This window comes from Priapulus caudatus, unplaced genomic scaffold, assembly GCF_000485595.1.
Source record: "Priapulus caudatus unplaced genomic scaffold, Priapulus_caudatus-5.0.1 Scaffold832, whole genome shotgun sequence".
Classification (NCBI taxonomy): domain Eukaryota; kingdom Metazoa; phylum Priapulida; class Priapulimorpha; order Priapulimorphida; family Priapulidae; genus Priapulus; species Priapulus caudatus.
The window spans coordinates 91,821-113,190 of NW_014577893.1; the positions used below are offsets into that span (position 1 = coordinate 91,821).

Genomic DNA, 21,370 nt, shown 5'->3' on the forward strand with positions numbered 1-21,370 from the left:
CAACACCAAAATAAAATATATAAGTGTATCTGGTTAGCTAGCCAAGAAAATGGGGGGGGGGGCTAGCAAAGGTAGTAATAGCGCGGGAATAGCAGGCGAAGTGATACTTTTATAATAATTCATTGGTTGTATCGACTCTGAGATCACTGCAAGAAATAAATTTCATAAACGTCACTTTAATGTTTTCATTGAAACAGCCCATTAAATGTAACAACAAAACGCGATAAGCGCTTTTCACTTAGAACGCATGAAAACGAGTAAGCGGATACCGCATCTATAGAAAAGCAGTGAACGCGATAAAAGCAAAATGCGAACATAACTAAAATACTTATAACAAGAAACGTAGTGTGTGAGGGTGAGCGTTGGTGTGTGTGCGTGTGCGTGCGTGCGTGCGTGCGTGCGTGCGTGTGTGTGCGTGCTTGCGTGCATCCATGTGTGTCTACGAGTGCTAACATTTCAAGGGCAGTAAAGCGTTCTTTCCTTGAGCTTCCTTTCTTCCAATATAACGTAGAACATGATAGCTTGATAAAACGACAAAATGCTCTTTGCACTGAGTAACAAACAGTACGACGCCTTTTAGCCAAGTATTACTCAGATAACATAATACCAGGAGCTAATAATGACAAATTTATTTGTCATTATTAGCGCCTGATAATACGGACTCAGACGAAGCTGCAGGACACTATTGATGTGTTTATCCCAATGCAATGTCAAGCCAAGCGTCTAATTAATGCAAATTGCCCTATGCAAAAGTCTCTCGTGTGACTAGCATTCAAGCACGAAAGCACATATCACATTTTCTTATTACACTTTCTCTGTGCCTTTCCTACAATACCTTTACCCAAAATGACTTTTCTATAATAACATGGTGGCACAAAGCAACATTTCTGATAGTTTTCTCTTAAAGTAATCTTAGATATGAAAGAGGCAATTCAGTGCTTCCTCTTTGCTATTGCTTCACAACGCTACCATAGCGGAACCCGACATAGACTGACGAGTCAGACAATATACAAATGTAAAAAACGTTTTCACAGCATATATTTACGTTATAAAAACTGCAGTCCCGCCTAAAATTGCACAGTCTGTCATTTCATATTCTGAATCGAACAATGCATTGTATTCATATTGGAAATTCATCCAAATTAAATTGCTTGTCAGACAACATGCCTGCATTTCAATGCTAATGTGCGTGTACCTAACGCCACGTTTGAAATATGGCCAAAGGCGACGAGGAGGATTGTGGTCTAAATTGATAATTTCAAGAGCGTATAAAGAAGGGTTGGGGTTAGGGTTAGGGTTCTTGATAACGCTTCTTAATACGCTGTTGATAATTTTATTTAACTAAAAACCTCACTGGTCGTAAAATTGCTCATACACACTAGATTTGGGCACATTGCAACAGAACAACATTCCAGTAGAAAAATCCACGCATGCCAGCAATTCGTGCCTGATTAGTAGATAGTACATAGTACGTCTAGTGATATCAGGAAAGGGGTTTCTGGGGAAGGTGCATGGGGTCTGAACCCCCCTTCCCCCTTTAGTGACTGCTGGCCCGATTTTCCTAATGTGAGTCAAATGTTTTTTCAAAATTAAACAGAATAAGGTACTTCGACGTAGCGAATATACATTAAAAATCCATCCAATTGTGAGTAGTAACCAGATTTCACGTAAATAAATCTGATTAAGGCATGCCTTCAATTCTCTCTACATCGCATTAACCGGACCCCTTCCTTCTAGAATACCTGGATGTAGCCCTGCATCTGATCTCACATGCACACACACGCCCACATGCACGCACGCACACACACACTCACTCCGTTTCGCACATTTCCACTAGTCTGACTCCATATGGCTGGGCTAAATAGGATAAAATAGAAACGTGCAAATAGGCGCAACTTATGGAACGAGTCTCCGCTTCCACGACTGCCTGAAAGCAGTCATTATAATCCACGTTACAATATCGCGTTTCATCGAAGCTGGCGCACAATCACGGCATTCTCCAATTTCCGAATGCATTCATGAAACATGTCTTACTTCATACACGGGTCCTCCTCTCAAGTAACATGGGAAGTAAAAAGTCAAGCGACTCGACGGATTCAGCGAGTAGGCACACATTACATGACCAGCAGTTCAGATTTACTTCAGACCATTTATTTTCCCACTAACTATGGTCTGGCTACAGCGAGTAGAGAGAGAGAGAGAGAGTCTAAGTTCAAACCCGACTCGAACGTAGCGTTCAGATAAAGATATCGCCATATGCAGGCACCTAAATTAACGCAGGCTGAAGTCAAGTACTATCTGTTTTACTGCCGGTCTCCCTAGTGTGACGCGGTGAGCTCCCCTCTATTTCAGGGCAGTGAGTGCATCAGATTCCCTCATTTCTACCACCGGCCACGCATATGAAATATATACTAAGCAGCAAGTCCTACAGAAAACATTGATTAACCGTGTTTTATGTAGTGTATTAGTATAATTATTTATGCAGTGTGTGTTGAGTATATAGCTTGATGTATAATGGAATCAAGAGCGTATTAAGTATACTTAATAATTAATACGCTCTTGATGGAATAAAGTGCACAGCGTTAGTAAGAGATCCATTAAGACGGTGAGCAATGGCACGGCTCACACATAAATCACCGACACATGTGTAAGTTAATAAAAACTTCCGACGCTGGCTTCCCGGAAGATTCCTCGGGCTTCTCTCTCCGACGTCTATAATTCCATTTTGCAATGTCCCTAACACGTGTGATGACCGTTTCTTCTTCAGTTGCTGCACGGAGGCACGCAGTGAAACAAACGAAATGACAGCGCTACCTTTTCGCACGCTGCAGCAGGCAGAAAATGTGAGGCAGTAGCGAATCTTAACGCGTTCTGACGTATGGAAATACATATCTGCTGTTTCCCAAGCCACGCGCCGATAGGAAGATATAACAGCAGTGGTGAATGGCTGTGCCCTCGTTGTCTATAGGAAGTCAACCGCCATACAATCTATCAAATTGCAAGCCATTCAAAGCAATCTCCATTTGAACGATGAGCTCAAGCGAAGTCCACTCGCCTGCTGTGCGGCTCCAGTAGTGCATGCACGCTCATTTAATCGGGAATAATACGCGAGGGAACAGTGTGCGGCACATATGTCGTTCTGGTCAAATGACACACTATGGATATGTCTGTAGTCTAATGTGATTTCAGCTCTGAAGTAGTGAGCCAGGCAGCCAGGCAGTGTGATTGACACGAGAAGCATTGGTTAGGTCCCGCGGAACAGATGCTGATAACGCGGTCTGAGCGATGACAAGAGTACACAGATTTACTAACAATCACTGATAATTGACAAACAGCAGGTACAACACGTGTGATAAAACTCGCAGAAATGACAGCATGCATGGTATATGCCAGATCCATCGGGTTTGTTTCTCCCTATGGTTTCCCCACACATATACTAGCTATTTTAAAAGCATTTCAATTATTGTAAACTTGAGAAAGGAGCCTCATCTGCAGTACATATTATAAATCAGTGCACATTATCAGTGCATACGTATTATAAAAGTGTTTCTCCACAACAGCGGGCATCACGAGTAGATGAATTCCTAAAGTATTTTGATAGAGCGTTATCCCTCGGTGGTTGCAGTACATACTCTTGTCACAACTGTATAATTTGTAACTTGGTAGGTTGGTCATACCGGGCAGTTATTGCAAGTTATTGCTTTATATATGAGCCAAAACACAACATACACGTAGAATAAGAAACATTCTAGACCAGAGGCTAAAGCTGCGTTTACACTATCGATTTTTGTCAGCAAATTGTTCCGATTTCAAGTGCATTCCAACTTGCCCCCGACTTGACCCAGGTGCATTCCAACTAAACGGCTGAAATTTGATTGTGTTGGAGTCGGACTCGGAGTCAAGTCGCCGAGTTGGAGAAATTGAACGTGTTCTATTTTGCACGACTCGGACGATTTGCTGACAAAAATCGATAGTGTAAACGCAGCAGCGCGTTAGATAGAGAGCATGTTAGAAGAGGAAAACCTCTGCTGCCCTCTGTTGCAGCACAACCAAAGTAAAATACGACCTGTTCACTATCCCTCCCACCAATTGAGATGTTCTGCTAAATAGTACTTGTATAATTGTAATATTGGTAATACAAACCATTGGTTTTTGAATTACATACTATAGTGCACACACATAATTAATCATAATGATATTATTAATTAGTGACTGCGTGCTATATTTAGGTGTTTGGTAGCATATCACAATTTCTGCATTCATGCAAACAGCAGTATTCTTCTAATCCAATCAGGCATATATATAGTTTACAATGATTCATAACACAATTTGCAACAAGCTGTATCGGTTGTACACAACCATTGAATGAATTATGGCAGATTGATTCACGCAGAGAAACCAAGGAAGCATTTTGTCATATACCACATGAACAGATTGAAACAGAATAATTATAAAATTCTGCAATTCCATGAAAGTTTGTGAATGGCTAGACATCACATCGTAGCCTATATATTTTTGTAGAATAACAGAAATTCTGCCAGTAGGCCCCCAATGAGGATTATTTGAACTATAAATGTAAGGATTGATTATACGTGTATAAACTCAAATGCTGCTCAAATGCATCATTAAAGCCAAATAACTACCTACATAACAATTTTTCTCATGTGTTTTTTGTCAGTTTCAATCATCTGTATGGCCATGACTCTTTTAGGTGCATAGATACTTTTTATTGCATTTTTTGTAGTACCGTATATGATCGCGTAATAACCGCGGGCGCCTATAAGCCGCACCTCAATTTGAATCGGGTAACCAAGTATTGCGCCTAGTATATTTCCCCTCACGGTATGGCGCACTTATAAACCGCAGAGCAAATACAGGGTTGAAATCTGAGGCCAAATTTGCGGTTATTACGCGAGTATATACGGTACATCTACATTCCCATTTCTTGTTTTATATGTATACCGGTACATATGTATAACTATGTGAAGTTAAATATATTGTTCATGGGTTAGACTAGAATTATAATTGGCCAACTGACATGTTTTATTGTACAAAAACTTTAATTATAAACAAAGCGAGTTGACACTGAAAATGGACATGACGGAAGAAGAGGAAAAACACTGAATATATGTATGCACATGACGCTCGAATAGGACATTGTCGTATTTTACTTTTGTAACAATGGAGCTGCTGTTTAAGTATGTATTCCTACCTTAAGCTCCTCCAGTAAGCCATGATATTTGTTGACAACAGCACTATCCAATGCATGAGCAAATGCTTCAAATTTCTTCTTTTCGTCCTCAGTAAGGAAATCAGGTTCTTGCATTAAGTGACGAATAATGGATCTTCTTGTAATTGGAATAAATCTTTCCCTAAATACAGAAAGATTTAGAATAAACATAAATGTGTGCATGAGGTAACAATTAAGCTTCTATGCAACTGTGGAATTTCAGTTATAATGCAAATAAATTGTTTGCTATATATTAGTGATTATATGCTTGTTACCTGTAATGGTCAGTTGGATCTTTTGGTTTTTCGATGACTGGACTCTCTTCTGGATTCCCAAATGATAGCGTCCCAAGTGGAGGCAATCCAATATCTGCTGCATGCTTTGAAGCTTTTAAAGTAACATTGCCTGGTTCTTTTAAGGAGGGTTTTGCATTCACACCCAAGCTTGCTTGCTTTTCCACACTACTCGTGCAATAGCAGCAAGATATGACTGGTGTCCAAATGTGGTTGTCTATAGAACGCACCTAAAATTAAAATTCAATTAATATATAAAGAGCACTATGTACGCAGAGATTGTAGGCTTTACAAACACACAAAACAGGGCTGGAGAGAAGGGGAGAGATCCAAAATTCAAGGTTGCCAGTGTTGTTTTTGTTATTCAATTTTATGACTTCACGAATCGACACGATCAACCATGTCCAGGCATGATCACTGTTCATCAACTACCATAGAATAAATATTACAGTTAATTTTAAATTAATTTCGATGACTAGCATTTAATACGTTATCTTCATGTAAATGCACAAATAGAAGTTGCTCTAGTACGTGCAAATTGCAGTGCCAAGGCCGGGCTAAGCCGGTAAGCATAACAACTGTAATCAGAGTTTGGTTTTTGAAGTTTTGAACCACGAGAATGTTATATTTACAATAATGTACTTATATATTATGTGATCACTTTGTTTAATAACTTTGAAATTATCGGCAACTAGATGTTTGCATTCAATATATACCCTCAAATTAGTAAATTTTGTAAAGGTTCTCAGCAAACTGTTGCACCCCAAGGAGGCCGCCATTTTGGCTAATCAGTTAAACAGAAGTGGACTCGGAGATTTGTAAACACACTAAAACGCTAAAGTAAACATAGAACAAATTAAAAAGAAAACGTACAGTAAGACATAATTTATTTTTGTATATTGTAATAAATAATTTAGTTTTATTACTTTTTATTTCATGTCTCGCATCGCAAAAATTACCAATGTGTGCTGCCACCTCGTGTTCCGCGAAATTCAAGAAGTTGAAAGTACAGCCGAAATCACTGTTTTGTTTTCTTTTTATGTGAGATTTAAATATGGACCCGTCAGAAATTGAGTTCATTGCAGAAAAAGAAATTGTCACCGTTGTACCGAATTTCTCATACGGAAAAATATACCTTATTGGGGTCAGTGTGTTGTTGAACAGACTTCTCTAGTTGAAGTTCTTCTCTATTACTATTAGTATTACTCTAACTCTAAGTCTAACTAAAGCTAAGCCAAGCTCATACTCATAGCCATAGAGTCTATGTCCCCCAGGGTACTACCGGAACGTACCCTGGTAACTATCTGATATGGTTAGGGTTAGGGAGTAGGCGTAGGCGACTCCCTAGACTCGTTAGTGGAGTAGGCGAGGTACGGTCCGGCATATTAGGTACCAGGGTATGTTCCGGCAGTACCCTGGGGGACATAGACCCTCTCAGCCTAAGCAAGCCGGCCAATGCCATGGCAATAGACACATGATGTCATTTGTAACAAAAGCATAATGACAATTCTCAGCTTTTAATGGGTTCTAAAGGGTCGTTGACAATTATCAACATTTTCACAAGCTTACAAACACCGCGTACGCTGGGGGGAGGGGGTCAATGCCCGCCGTAGGCTTTCAGCATTCCCGAAAAATGTCGACCCATTTCCCGCGCCGCGCGTCTCAGCCGGCATCGCGCTCATCCTCATGCCGTGACGCGCCGACAACAGGGTTTGCATGTAATTTATATACATGTATCTCTATGTAGAATAGTGTGGAAAAAAATCAACATTTTTCTTCATACACTTTTAGGGGGGAAGGGGGGTGGGTCTCGAAAAACTGTACTCTTTGTACACTTGTGAAAATGTTGATAATTGTGAACGACCCCTAAACATGCATAATGGGCATAACAAAACTTTTTAGAGCGAAACTTACGATTTGTACGACAGTACGTGGTCGTAACCGAGTCATAAGCATTATTTCTGTACTGTTCAGATGCGCCTTAACAAGCCGTTATGAATTATAATTGCCTACGTAGATGCAATGGTTGTGTGTAATGGCTAGTGCCATGTACAAGAGTAGAGCCACATGGAGTATTGTTTCAGGTACAAGTAGGGCTGAGAGGGTCTATGTCCCCCAGGGTACTGCCGGAAAGTACCCTGCGTACGGTCCGGTATACCGGAACGTACCCTGGTACTAAATACTACTATCTAATATGCCGGACCGTACCTCGCCTACTCCATTAACGAGTCTAGAGAGTCGCCTACGCCTACTCCCTAACCCTAACCCTAACCCTAACACTATTCCTAACCCTAACCCTAACCCTAACCATAACCATATCAGCTAGATAGTTACCGGGGTACGTTCCGGTATACCGGACCATACCCAGGGTACGTTCCGGCAGTACCCTGGGGGACATAGACCCTATGAGCACAAGTAGGCATACATGTGCAACTGAAAATGTATTCATTCATTAATTGGGATCACTGCCTAATCCTTACAGCGTACGTTTTTCTGGTTACCGATCATCCAAATTAAGCGGGAGACCACTATTATTAATTACTAAATTTATTAAATTACAACTTAATACTTATTAAGAATAACTTTTAGTTAGAATCTAAATATTTTGTGTGTTTCTCTGGCCAGGGAGATGTTGGACCATTTATTGGCAGCATTCCTGTAGAATTGCCTTTGTGGCTAGCAGTCAACCTGAAGCAGAGACAAAAGTGCAGGATTATACCACCAGAGTGGATGAATGTTGGTCAGTTAATATATATTTGTCATTATGAGCATCTGCATTGTTTTACACATTGTTTCTAAAAGTAGTTTTCAAGTAGTCATTTTTCATCCATTAATTTAAATTATCGCTACAGTTAGTAAAACTGATATTATTATAAAAACACTTATTATTTCCTGTTTATCCTGATACGTTCTTGTATGGGTTACAAGTATGTGTAACTGCATGGACTTGTAGTAGTAGGGCTCATAGGGTCTATGTCCCCCAGTGTACTGCCGGAACAGACCCTGGTAACTATTTGATATGGTTAGGTTTAGGGAGTAGGCGTAGGCGACTCCCTAGACTCGTTAGTGGAGTAGGCGAGGTACGCTCCGGCATATTAGATAGTACCAGGGTACGTTCCGGTATACCGGACTGTACCCAGGGTACTTTCCGGCATTACCCTGGGGGACATAGACCCTCTCAGCAGTAGTAGGAGAAGTTGTGTAAACCATGCATACTTGCATGCACACAAACATATGCCTGGTTATAGTATTAATTTGAGTAGGAGTGATTTAAAGCCTATGTGTATAATATAATAAATTAATAAATTGGTATATATTATATATTATAATAAAAGTATATAAGTAATGTAATGTAATAATATGTAATCAAATAATTTGTGTATCAATGTTTATTACTTTTTTATAATAGAGTTTTAAATTATGCTTAATAATTAACTTTTAGAAAGGTTAGAGGAGAAGAAGCAGGATGAGACCGAGTCCAAATTCTTTACTGAGATGCCAAACGAGCATTATATGGAGATGACACAGATATTGCTGAATCAGTAAGTATTAAAGCTGCACTATGCGCATCTACATGCTAATTTCTCCAGTACTAGACTAGCAAATACTTCGTGTCATGCAGAATCATACTACCTTATGACAAAATAACCTCTAGTTCCTCCCATTTCACTGCGCGTTGTCTTATAAAAGGCATTTGAAAATACCTCCAATGTTGTTCAAATTCTCCGATGTTGTTGACAGTTTCGCGTTGCTCTCCCAAGCAACCATGCAGCGGTGCTGCGGTGCAGCGGTACGGGTGTAGCAAAGATAAAAACGTGACGTCACCTAACCGCTTCGAGGCTAAATTGTTTGGCAAACAAGTCGGCGTTGGCGCCAGATTACCAGATTTCGCACTTCTTTCTTGTGGGTTTTAAGCAAACGCGCAGTGAAATTGGAGGAACTAGAGTTTATTTTGCCATAAGGTAGTGTGATTATGCATGACACGAATTATTTGCTAGTCTAGTACTGGAGAAATTAGCGCTTGGATGCGCATAGTGCAGCTTTAACAGTTAACACCACTGTATGCATTTGCTCTGAGCAAAATATCATGCATACACATACATAAATCTTCATTAGATTGTGTTTATTTTGGGGTCTACTATTTGAATCTTATTATTTATTTGCATACATTTCAGTGCAGCTAATGACATTCCACGTGCTGATCAAGTAAGAACTTTAATCAAAGACATCTGGGATTTGAGAATAGCCAAGCTTCGCAGCAGTATCGATGTTTTTATTAAGAGCGATGAAAGGCATGCTATGGTGAGTAATGGCCACTGCTATTAAGACTGCGTTCTATGATGAAAAGCTGTCATAAATATTTCTATACGCCCAATAGCACTTCTTGGTTGCCACATAAAAATGTCCAAAAATGCCACATTTAGCATAAAAAAAACATTTAAAATTGATCATTATAGTTCACAAAATTAAAACAAACTGCAATGTCTGTTTGTTCAAAATTTAGCTGAACGTGTGCAGACAGTACAGCAACAGCAATACCAGATTTTAGATTAGAGCATGCTCGCTAGTCCGTGACAATAGTTTCTAATTAATTTGTGCAACGACGAAATAAACGTTTTTTAAAGTCAAAAAGTCATCATCACCAAATCCAATTATTTATCGGAAGTCAATAGGAAATTAATGTGATGCACATTATGTATTTTATTATTATGTATGTTTTTTCCTGGAAAGCATTACTTACATAATGCAGGGTATTACTGTATAGCTGGAAGCTATTGATAATGGTTGTAAAAATCTGTTTTGACAATTTCAAGTAATTCTGAAGGAATAGCACCACTAATATAACGTATGGATAACTCTTAATTGGAAACCCTGAATTCAACATTATGCTGTGATGAACTGTGTATGGACACTTGAGTAGTTTATGGTTAGTCCTATACCAAAATTACTCAATTCTGGTATAATTGCTCAATTTATACTAAAGAATACACATCACTGATATCATTATAATGTATGCTATAACCTACATACAATTATTATGCTACCAGCAGTCTTTATAATTTCATGCGTACGTTCTCATCTTTTAAATGTGACATTTTGTTTGTAGCTAAACCATCTAACAGTCATGGAGATCAACACAGTACGATCTTTTCTCACTCAAAGTCTGGATAACATGCATGTATTACGGACAAGGACACTAGGGGGAGCTGGTGATACAACTCAAGACTGAGCTGGTCAATTAATATACTAGGTGGTGTATTTGTTTGTATATATAGAATTATTTTTAATTCACTGTCGCAAAATGTATTTTTTGTATATTTTAAATCAAATAAGTGTTAATAATTGAAATTGTAAATAATAATTTGTCCAAAAGAAAAATTCATTGATATAAATAGAGCCCAAAGAATGAATTTTTTTTTTTTTAGAAATGTGGTTACAAAATACCATAATTACTATACATGTGAAAGTTTACATATTATACATATGCTTGAATGAAGCTATTACTATAAATGATACAATATGTACAAGCAACAACAATTTCTCTGCAGTTGCAAAAGGATAACTAAACTTGAATGGCCATTAGAGCCAGGTCGCAGCAAGTGACTGTACATTGTAACACAGTATAACACAACATCATATAAATTAGAAAAGAAATGTGGGCAACCTAGAAGGGTTGCTCACTTGTAATCACTATGCCAATAATTTCAGAGGTGAAATGAAGTGAAGACAAAAAACAGTATTTTCAATACAGATGGTAGGGCAATGCAAAATGCAGTTCATCAACACATGCTACTTCCAAAGTTTACAGACTCATAATCTGCATGATTTTGAATGGGGTTTGCCACGGAAAAGTCTAAACCGTTAAGGATGGACTTATGAGCAGAGACTAAGTATTAGCACTTAGTATAGCTAACATAGGTACTGGCAGGTCGAATCTAAAGGTCAGACGAAGCATTAAAAGCCGGTTGTCTGCAGCTGGTAGGCCCTCGGTCCCTTCTTCAGCAGGAAGCCCTGGTTATTGAGCGCAGCGACGAAATCCTCGAAGTTCCGCACTCGCACGCCGCTCTCCGCCGCGATCTCGCGCATCTGCTGCACGGTGAACATCGAGTTGCACGTGCGCTCGGCGACGCTCGTCAGCGCGGCGACCATCCGCTTCGCCGGCGCCCTCTCGCTCATCCCGGAGCCGTGCTGCGAGCGGCGGAAGTCTAGGCAGCCGAGCTCGTCGGAGAACGTCGCGTGCATGCTGTGCTTCATGATGGCGATGACGTCGGCGGCGTCGTGCGCGTCCGCGACCTCGCGCAGCTCCAGCCGAGCGCGCGCCTCCGTCAGCCGGATGAGCGACTCGAGCTGCCGTGTCGTGATCGGCGTCGTGTCGTGCGACTGGTGGCGCCGCCGCAGCTCCAGGTAGAACTCCTGCAGCACCTTGGCGGCGTCCGGGGAGATCGTCGGGTGCACGTACTTGCGCGCGTAGCCGATGTACTGGTGGAGTGAAACGCGCGGTAACGGTTAGTCACGCCACTCACTCGTTACCGTGCACAACGTAAACGTTATGTTACTGTAATCTGGTCACGGGTATAATAGAGTATACACTGCAATTGGTTATGGTAACAGCTTGGTGATAATAATGGCTGCACATTGAAGGCGAAATTGTCAAATCCCCCCAAAAAAATTGTTAAAAAACCACTCCTTTACCCTATGCAACAGACCTCTCTCACATCAGTTTTAGTGGAAATCGGTTGATAGTAAATACTATATGATAAAGGTCATAAATGTGTAGGGTGGGTTCTATACAAGGATAGGACTTCGAAAATTGGCTGCATAACACCAGGAGTGAATAATAATAGATTATTCTTAGATAATATCTATTATTATTCACTCCTGATCATCCATTCTCACACCTCCTGACCCTCCTCACATCATATCTATTATTATTCACTCCTGATAGAGTCTAAATAGTGCATATTGAGGCTAATAGCAGGTTTCTACAATACCTTTTAAGCTAAGATAGGCATACCTTCCGAAGTAGCTGTACAGGAATCGGGTCACACTTCTCTCTAACTTGATATTTAAGGCTTTCGCTCAATGGTTTCTCTGCCTCCCAAAGAAGCCTGCTCTCGTCCATTTCAGTAGCCTGCATTGTAGAACAATGCACAATATGTGGTAAATATTTGCTGTGATGGAGTACATAACTTCTCACATAATAATATTGTGATTAGAATTGCAACACGACAGTGCTTATCTGGGGCTGCTTCTGCTACTACTATAAACAATACTACTGCTATTGCTGTTTATACTACACTGCTAACGCCCAGCCATCTATGAATATAAAATTATATGAGCTATAGAGTAGATACAGGTTTGCCAACCTGTGAAGTAGTCGGAGTCTGTGGCTCTATTTTCACCCTCTTCTTTCCTCCGTGGAGAGCCATCACATGTTCTGACAGCTTACAGTCTAGATCCTCATCAGGCTTGTCCATCAGAATGAAAACTAGATCAAATCTGGAAATTTTATTAAGTACATCTTACGATAGCTCACAAGCCAAATGTGTTCATTACCCTAAGCCTCTTGTCTTGTTGCTTACTACGCCCTTGCCAAAACAGGGCTTGACATTCACCACATGACAACGCTAGATGTCGTGCTTTCCAACCCTACTCGCATCTTGATAAAAAGTAAATTGCCTCGATGCCCTGCTGAATTCTCGTAGTACCTTAAAAAATTACCGATTGAACCCACAACAACATTGCCTTACCCTACAATAAATCACGATTTAACCTATTGCCACATATATAAGTGACGATAAACTAAGCGGGCGTTAGAAGACTTTGCCGAGCCCCAGCTGCAGCTGAGAGCGCATCGTTGCACCTGGATAGCAGAGCTCCGTTCATCTTCAGGTTCTCGGAGACGGTCTTGGCCTTGTTGTAGTGGCCGCCGACGGGGTTAGCCGCAGCAATGATGGAAGTGCGAGCGGGCAGGCTGCACACGACGCCAGCCTGTAACAGAGAATCGAGCCTTGTAGACCTTACTGCCGTAGGACTCGACCGTCATTCCTTTCCCAATTTCACAAATGCCGATCAGCTTTGGTATAATCACACTAGGGGCCAAAAGGCGGCAAGTTTTCAGAAAGAAATTGATAGGCAAGCTAGGCCTGGTGAAAATCAATGGGCAAAAACCATGACTGGTGGAGGTTGCAGTTAAAATGTTTGTTCTATGGTCAGACTCATAAGAAACTTCTTTTTATAATAGTAGTTGCTAATGAAGTTTACTTTAATAGTTAAATACTTAAAAAATGAACTTACAGTTACAGCTCACCAATAATTGACATGCTCTTGGCAACAACAACGGATTTCACTATCAATTTTTAATTTTAACAAACTTTATAAATCCGAACTAAGCCTACTTGTGTTGCCTTAGACACCTGTTTACGAAACTGTGACGTTAGAAACCTTTGCAATGCTGATGCTCTGCTGCTCCATAGCCTCAAGTAAAGCCTGGTGCTGACTTGCCATTTTGTCAAACTCATCAATACAGCAGCAGCCTTGGTCAGCCAGCACCAGCGCCCCTGCCTCCAGCGCATAATCACCTGATGCACCTTCTTTACACAATGTCACTGTGAGCCCTGACGTAGAAACAACAACGTTCGTTTACATCACCAGCTTCAGATTTCTCTTTCATTGTTTTCATTTTTCGATGCACGAATTAACGAAGAGGGCATGAACATATAGTTAGGTTTCCGCTAATGATTATTTAAAGAAAATTTAATCATACCAAAAAGATTTTCTTAATAAAATTTATCATCTGTTATACAGTGCAACGTGCTCCACAGTGCTCCCAAAATTACTGAAGCTCATGGTAACGATTAAATGTAGGCTTGGTCATCTATAGCCGCACAGTAAATGTATGTAAAGATTGCTTGCACCCAAAAACAAGTAGATTTTTAGCGAAAACCTGAATTTTTTGCCTCTGTCCAGAGAGCATATATACGCATTGCAAAACTAGGTGATGCATGATGCACATCACTTGGACAAATAATTATGTCCACCATGTGCTGTTGGTCTGTCACCACCAGCGAAAAATACCTCCAGCGAACCACCAGCGAATAAAGCCACCAAAAAATACCAACAGCGAATAAAGTACCTGAGGTCGTGGTAGTGTTGCCGCACACGTACACGCCGCGCGGCGCTGCGCTGGCCACCGCCTGCAGCATCTGCGACTTGCCGAGTCCCGGGTCGCCGACCGTCAGGATGTGCGGGTCGCCGCGCACGGGAATGCGGTTCTTGTCGTCGACGTACTTCTGCGTGCCGCCGAACAGCCCGAGCACGAGGCCCGCCTTGACCATCTCGTGGCCGTAGATCGCCGGGCAGAGCGAGTTGACGACGAGCCGGAACAGCTGCGGCTCGGCCTGGATCTCGCGCACGCCGTACAGCTCTCGCAGCGAGAACTCCATCGCGACACCGCCGCCTCCCTCCGCGCGCCCGCAGCGCTCGCTCATCACCGAATTCGCGCGCACGTACAGGAGAAACGTGCACTTGTCGCGGCCAGCCGCCGCGCCGCCGCCGCCGGACTCGGCGTTCGCAACCTTGACGACCCCGCACACGGTGACGGTGTCGCCCGGCGCGCACGTGTCGACGAGGTCGTCGGTCAGCTCGCACTCGACCGTGCGGGGCACGCGGCCCGCCTCGGCCTGCCCGCCGCCGAGCACCTCCTGGAGACGCACCATCTGCCAGTCGATCATCGTCGTGCGGCGCGAGCCGCGCAGCGGCGTGAACGAGCGCCCCCTGCAGTCGTCGTCCGCGCAGCGCGTCGGCAGCGCGTAGCGGCCGTCGGGCAGCGCGAGCGTCTGTTCGGCGCCGCACGCGTTGCAGGAGAACGCCATGCTGCGGCAGAGCGGCTTCACGTTGCCGACGCGCACCAGCGTGCCGCGCACGCTCACCAGCTTGCCGCACGAGCTCGCGCGCAGATTGCGCAGCGCCGTCGCCGGCTCGAACTTGGTGAGGCGCGCGCGCACGACGGGGATCGGTTGCGGGGTCGGCACCCCCGGGTCGCCCGCGGGTCGCTCGTCTGCTAGCATCGCCTCCGGTTCCCTCTCTGCACGCTGCTCCTTCTGTTGCCTTTCCATTAGCATATCTTTTCGCTGCCTCTCTATATGCTGCTCAGCCTCGACGGTCAACATCTGGTGCATGGCCAGTCCGAGACACCCTAGAACGACCTCCGGATCATTTCGGATGTTTTCCCCTAGGTTTGGCAGTGCCTCCAGTACATCCTTGTTGCCAAGCAACTCTTTAAGGTCAACCTCAAACGACTGTTTCCGCTCTATAGCCTCTCTGTTGTAAATGGTCTTATAGGCGAGGAAATACTTTTCAAAGACATGCAGCATGTTTACAGTTGATGACGCCTCCAAGTAAGGTTCGTTAGGAAAGTAGAGCGCCCAGCCCATATAGGGTGAAGAAGTGCCGAGTGTGCTTTGACGCATCGGTGGATTTCTGCTGCCATGATGAGAATAATAGCTTTGTGAAGCCACATTGTTTTCCTTTAAGGGAGGCTTGTTGTTTTGCTGTAATGCATGATAACAATCAATGAAATCGGTCAAGTCTATCTGGAAAAAATGTACTAATGATCTGTAAGTTCCAGTAAATATTATAAAGTGTAGTACTAAAACGCTTTATATTCTATACGTAGCCCTACTATACATGGTACTTCACTCTGCCACAGGAATCCTCCTGCTGCAGAGCAAAGAGCTGTAGAGTACAGCTATAATTTATACGTACATATGTGCTGCCACCTTGCCAGCCTCCTCCACGACCCCTGTTCGATTTGCCGCGCCATGAACCTCTCCCTTTCCACACACCTCGGTATTCTCCACTGTGTGCCCCACGTCTAACAGGATATGAGCCTGATCCACTTTGTGCCATATTCATATTTATCATTGAAATAAAAACACTGAAAAAAAAACAAATGTACAAATGTCATACAATACAGTCATAGCTCAAACATTAGATACATAATGTAACCCACAGGCACTTGGGACAGTCAGTAAAAACTGAAAATAATATGAATGCACATTCACAAATACTACCCCTCAATTACACTTCCACTGTTGTGTCACTGTATATAAATTTGCTTTCACAAAAACTAATGAAGAACTAGCCGCTCCCACACTCGCCGCTGTGAATGTGCTGTGTTGCCATTATAATGATGATATATATAGAAGGATATATATATCATATATACTTTATATTCATATTCATATTCATATATTATATACTTCTATGATGTATGACCGTTTCTTGGAACTACCCCACAACCTATATACAACTAGAAAGGGCAGTTGTCGCCAACTACATGTATCCCCCGTGATCTAGTATGAATGAAATATCTCTGTAAGAACGTAGAAGGTAGGTAAAGTTAAATAAGTCACAAAGACAAAGGTCTGTTACACAACTCATCTGCCTGAGATGTGCAAGTATGTTAAAATTGGTTGCCTTAGGGGTTTTGGTACGCGACACACCTTCTCCCCAAGATGTGTAAGTATACGAAGTTTGCTCGCGCTAGGTCAATTAGGGGCCGAGTTATAGAGCGGAAGGAAAATATGATAAATGTCAAGGTCAAGGTCAATGTCAAATAAAGGTTGCAGTGACCTGGTTTTGGTACGCGACACACCTTCTTCCCAAGATGTGTAAGTATACCAAGTTTGGTCGCGCTAGGTCAATTAGGGGCCGAGTTATAGAGCGGAAGGGAAATATGATCAAGGTCAAGGTCAAGGTCAAATAAAGGTCGCAGTGACCTGGTTTTGGTACGCGACACACCTTCTTCCCAAGATGTGTAAGTATACCAAGTTTGGTCGCGCTAGGTCAATTAGGGGCCGAGTTATAGAGCGGAAGGGAAATATGATCAAGGTCAAGGTCAAATAAAAGCCGCAGTGACCAGGTTTTGGTACGCGACACACATTCTCCCCAAGATGTGTAAGTATACCAAGTTTGGTAGCGCTAGGTCAATTAGGGGTCGAGTTATAGAGCGGAAGGAAAAATCTCTGCGGTGGACCGAGCGGCGGCGGCTGAACACGTGAAACCATAGTATCCCCGCCGACTTTGTCGCAGGGGATACAATAATGTAACCCAAACACAGGGGTAGGAGCCTTGCCGGGTTGCCCCTAGTAGTATACCTACCCCTGTGTTTGGGTTACATTATTGTATCTATGTACCCCCTGACATCTATGTATCTATGTATTACTGACATTGTGTCTACCCAGACATATGATAGGCCTATGCAAACAAACTTTTCGTTTCTTGAGAACTTTGAGTTTGAGCACTATAGTATATTCTAATTACTATCTTCTAAGTTCTAGACTACATAGTACAATGATACCGCATGATACAGATTACAGTAGCGCTAGCAACGACGGCGACGGTATACGGCGACTAGTAGTAGTAGTACTAGGGGCTGAACATGTTAGGGTACAGACCCAATACCTTCCTATTATTATTTATATAACGGTAACCCAACATTCTGAGTTAGGCCATGTTTGCGCCAGATAGTCATACACTAGCTCTAGTACTATAGCCCGCATTCGATTTCCTGCGGCAGTTAATCGAACGCGGGCTATAGTACTACTAGTACTACTACTACTACTACTAGAGCTAGTGAGTACTAGTAGTAGTACTACTACTAGTACTAGAGCTAGTCGATACATAGATACAATAATGTAACCCAAACCCAAGAGGATAGGGGGGGCTATCCTCTATGCTATGCTCTCTCCCCCCTATCCTCTTGGGTTTGGGTTACATTATTGTATCTAGTCGATACAACTAGAGTCGGCCTAAACCGACCAGGCTCTCCGACTAGTTACACGGCGGAGGATACGCCGGAGGACTCCTCTCGCCACGTAGTGTTAAGCGAGATGGGAACTTGTGGCTAGAGTCGGCCTACAGTCCAGCTAGAGAATGAGAGATAGGCCTACGCACGTTTCCAAAATTAAACATTAAATAACAGAAATTGACATATGGATTACTTATTAACCACAATTAACCAGAACAAACTTGAGAGCAAAATAGTAACCTTACATGATCGATCCAGCAATATATCTGTATTGAATTTGAAAATGTATTGAATTTCGCGCATTTCTCGCACAGCGCCATTAACCATAGACTGGTACTCGCTCCCACCTCTCGGCTAAAGAGACCTCTCGTAAGTTCATAACCTCGATTACCCGAGTGGTTACTCGCATAGACATCCTATCCTATAATAGATAGATTAGATAGATAGATAGATCCTATAATAGATAGATTAGATAGATAGATAAATTAGTTAGATTTCTATGGTTACTCGATTACGGATTACCCATCGAGTAATCGAGGTGGGAGCGAGTACCAGTCTACATTAACCACTAAAGCCCGAAACGCAATTGAAAGTCACGTGATTGCCGTTCTCGTTGTTACGAATTGTACCATAAATTGTATCTATAAGTATAATATTAATACGATTTACAAAATGATATACTATAGTTAGCCTATACTACTACTAGTAATAGGGATATACTAGTCTATATTTTTTCTATGACACAAGTATTACAATTGCTCTTATTTCTTGTCCATAAATAATTTAATATTCTGTGTTAACGCGCGCGCGCGCGCGCGTGTTAGTGTGTGTGTGTGTGTGTGTGTGGTGTGTGTGTGTGTGTGTGTGGTGTGTGTGTGTGTGTGTGTGTGTGTTGTGTGTGTGGTGGCGTGTGTGTGTGTTGGGCGTAGTGTCAGGGGCGTAAATCCCGGGGATGGGGGGATGCATGGCCCGCCCGTCTTTGAAGGAGGAGGGATGCGATGGCCTGTACAAATATCGCCCCCTAAGATCAAAAAAAAAAGAGAAAAAAAAAAGAAAGAAGGAAGAGGGGGGGGGGAAAAGAACGAAGAAGAAAAAGAAAGAAATGTGATTGTTTCAATTTCAGCATAATGCATGAGAAATAAGACATGCAATGAACTCTCAAAGAATCGTTTGACAGACTCACAGAAATACCAAAAGTATGGTTGCAAACAATACAAAAACACGTGAAAATGTGAGAATTAGTCAAGTATTCTTAGCCTGTGTTTTAATACATAGTATTTATTACTAATAGTAAAACGCTAATTTACTGTGTACCTCTCGAAAAGTCCTGAAAGTATTTTGAATCCTAACTTGTAGGGTTGAGTCTAGGGTTGAGAATAGTGTCATCAGACATGAGAATATGGCCCACAGTATGCGTCAGAATTGCAGGAAAATGGCTTAATATTTCAAAATTTTATGGGGGGCATGCCGTCCCAACGACGCTCTCTAGCAGCTGGCATGCGCTACGGGCAGGCGGCCCGACGCGGCCACCCTGCCTAGCGGCAGCGCAGGTTAATTTCGCCCCGCCTCCTAGTCCATCAATTTTCATTCGCGCATTTGGAGTTGGAGAGCCCTCGTACTTAAAATGATTGTGAACATACTGTATAGCGTGTAAGAGCTATAAAGCAGTATAGCATACATTTACTATATGTTCCAATATTTGTCCGAAATATGGTCGCACATTTTTTACTTTATCAATAAATATGCGTTCTCAATTATGGCCATGTGCGTGCATAGAGGGGCGGCGCCACAGGGGGCAACGGGGGGGCGGTGCGCCGCCCGCCTATCATTTGCAAGAAAAGGGAAAAGAAGGGCAGAAAAAGAAAAAGAAAGAAAAGGAAAAGAAAAAGAAAAAGGAAAAGAAAGAAGAAGAAGAAGAAAAAGAAAAAAGAAAGCATCTTGCAATGATTGGTGGGTGGGGGGTCACGCCCCCTTCCATTTGCAAGGAAAAGGTAAAGAAGAAGAATATATTCTTAGCACAAATAATAGGGGGATCGCCCAAACAATGAGTGATTAGCCTACAACAGCTTGAAGCGACACTTTCATCGAAAAATCGAAAATTAAGTGTCGAAATTTCAAATCCATATAAAACCTGTGCTTAATTTGAATAAATCGTAGTCAAGGTGTTATTTCCCTTGGGAGTCCAAGTTGGGACCATCATTTGTCGATGAGCTGTTTCCCGGCGGAAGGTAGTGCGTGCTGCGTGCGTCAGTGTGACCACGAAATGCGTATTAGGCGCGTCAGCGAGCGGCCAGCCAGCAGGCCGGCTGGCTGCCTGACTGAGGCAGCGAGCGAAGCATAAAAGTCAGTACGCTGGGCGTATAATCGTGGTTATCGTGTGTTCCTTGAGTCGTATGGCGTATGGCGGTATGTCGCTGGCGGAGGTATGTTCTCTGCGTGAGTGCCCATCTGTTCTAAGTTTTAGTTAGTGTGTGTATGGCGCACGCGCGCGCGTGCTCGCGCGCGCAGTGTGTGTGTGTGTGTGTGTGTGCGTGCGTTCATACTCTCGCTGCCGGGTCATGTTTTTCTCCTCCTCTACATAATACAACAATTATTGTTCAAGTGCTACAGCATAGATTTTAAAGCAAATCCACTGTTCCCCAGACACCCAGCAGTTCGGGGAGACGACCGCCTCTTTTAAACGTGTCGCAAGTTTCATAGCATTGAAATTGCAAACGAAAAATCAATAGCTAGTTCGCGGAGACCCCAAATTTTCGAACCATAGCCGGTTCCAGAGCATACCATATTAAGCAAACATTAGTTCCAGAGACGACCATTTTAGGTCTGAGTTAGTTCGCAGAGGCCCCCCCCCCAATTTTAACTTCGGGCAGTGGCACTTTACCAGATACTAGGCATAATGTGGGGTGAGTCGCCCGTCCCGCCGGGTTCTATCTCCTTGGTATATGTTGCGCCTTGGTTCCCTGCACAAATTTTTTTGTCAGCAATTTTAGGCTTTGATTAGGCTAAAACTGCTGAGAAACTTTCCCCGGACCA

General features: G+C 42.6%; 3 protein-coding genes across 4 annotated transcripts in view; 1 reads left to right on the forward strand and 2 right to left on the reverse strand.

Moving 5' to 3' along the window:
* LOC106813831 (transmembrane protein 143-like) overlaps positions 1–6,307 on the reverse strand; it is a 68,102-nt gene extending 61,795 nt beyond the window's left edge. Inside the window, 3 exon segments of the mRNA XM_014818061.1 lie at positions 5,213–5,372; positions 5,506–5,753; positions 6,240–6,307. Of these exon segments, the coding sequence (XP_014673547.1) occupies positions 5,213–5,372; positions 5,506–5,753; positions 6,240–6,302 (471 nt within the window). The 5' untranslated portion in view covers positions 6,303–6,307.
* A 192-nt stretch (positions 6,308–6,499) lies between these two features.
* LOC106813834 (DNA replication complex GINS protein PSF2-like) lies at positions 6,500–10,939 on the forward strand. The gene is made up of 5 exons (XM_014818064.1): positions 6,500–6,667; positions 8,149–8,263; positions 8,966–9,065; positions 9,699–9,825; positions 10,631–10,939. Exons 1-5 carry the CDS (start codon positions 6,578–6,580, stop codon positions 10,751–10,753), a joined length of 555 nt encoding a protein of 184 aa, XP_014673550.1. The 5' UTR covers positions 6,500–6,577; the 3' UTR covers positions 10,754–10,939.
* Positions 10,903–21,370, reverse strand: part of LOC106813833 (DNA helicase MCM8-like) — a 15,164-nt gene continuing 4,696 nt past the window's right edge. Inside the window, exons 1-8 of one of the 2 annotated variants that reach the window (XM_014818063.1) lie at positions 18,583–18,671; positions 16,291–16,462; positions 14,660–16,076; positions 13,969–14,141; positions 13,388–13,515; positions 12,891–13,023; positions 12,539–12,655; positions 10,903–12,003 (exon numbers count right to left, since the gene is read on the reverse strand). In XM_014818063.1, coding sequence (XP_014673549.1) covers positions 11,479–12,003; positions 12,539–12,655; positions 12,891–13,023; positions 13,388–13,515; positions 13,969–14,141; positions 14,660–16,076; positions 16,291–16,449 — 2,652 coding nt within the window. In that variant the 5' untranslated portion in view covers positions 16,450–16,462; positions 18,583–18,671 and the 3' untranslated portion in view covers positions 10,903–11,478. Of the gene's footprint in view, positions 12,004–12,538; positions 12,656–12,890; positions 13,024–13,387; positions 13,516–13,968; positions 14,142–14,659; positions 16,077–16,290; positions 16,463–18,582; positions 18,672–21,370 lie in introns of those variants that run through there. The other variant, XM_014818062.1, reaches the window with a different exon arrangement.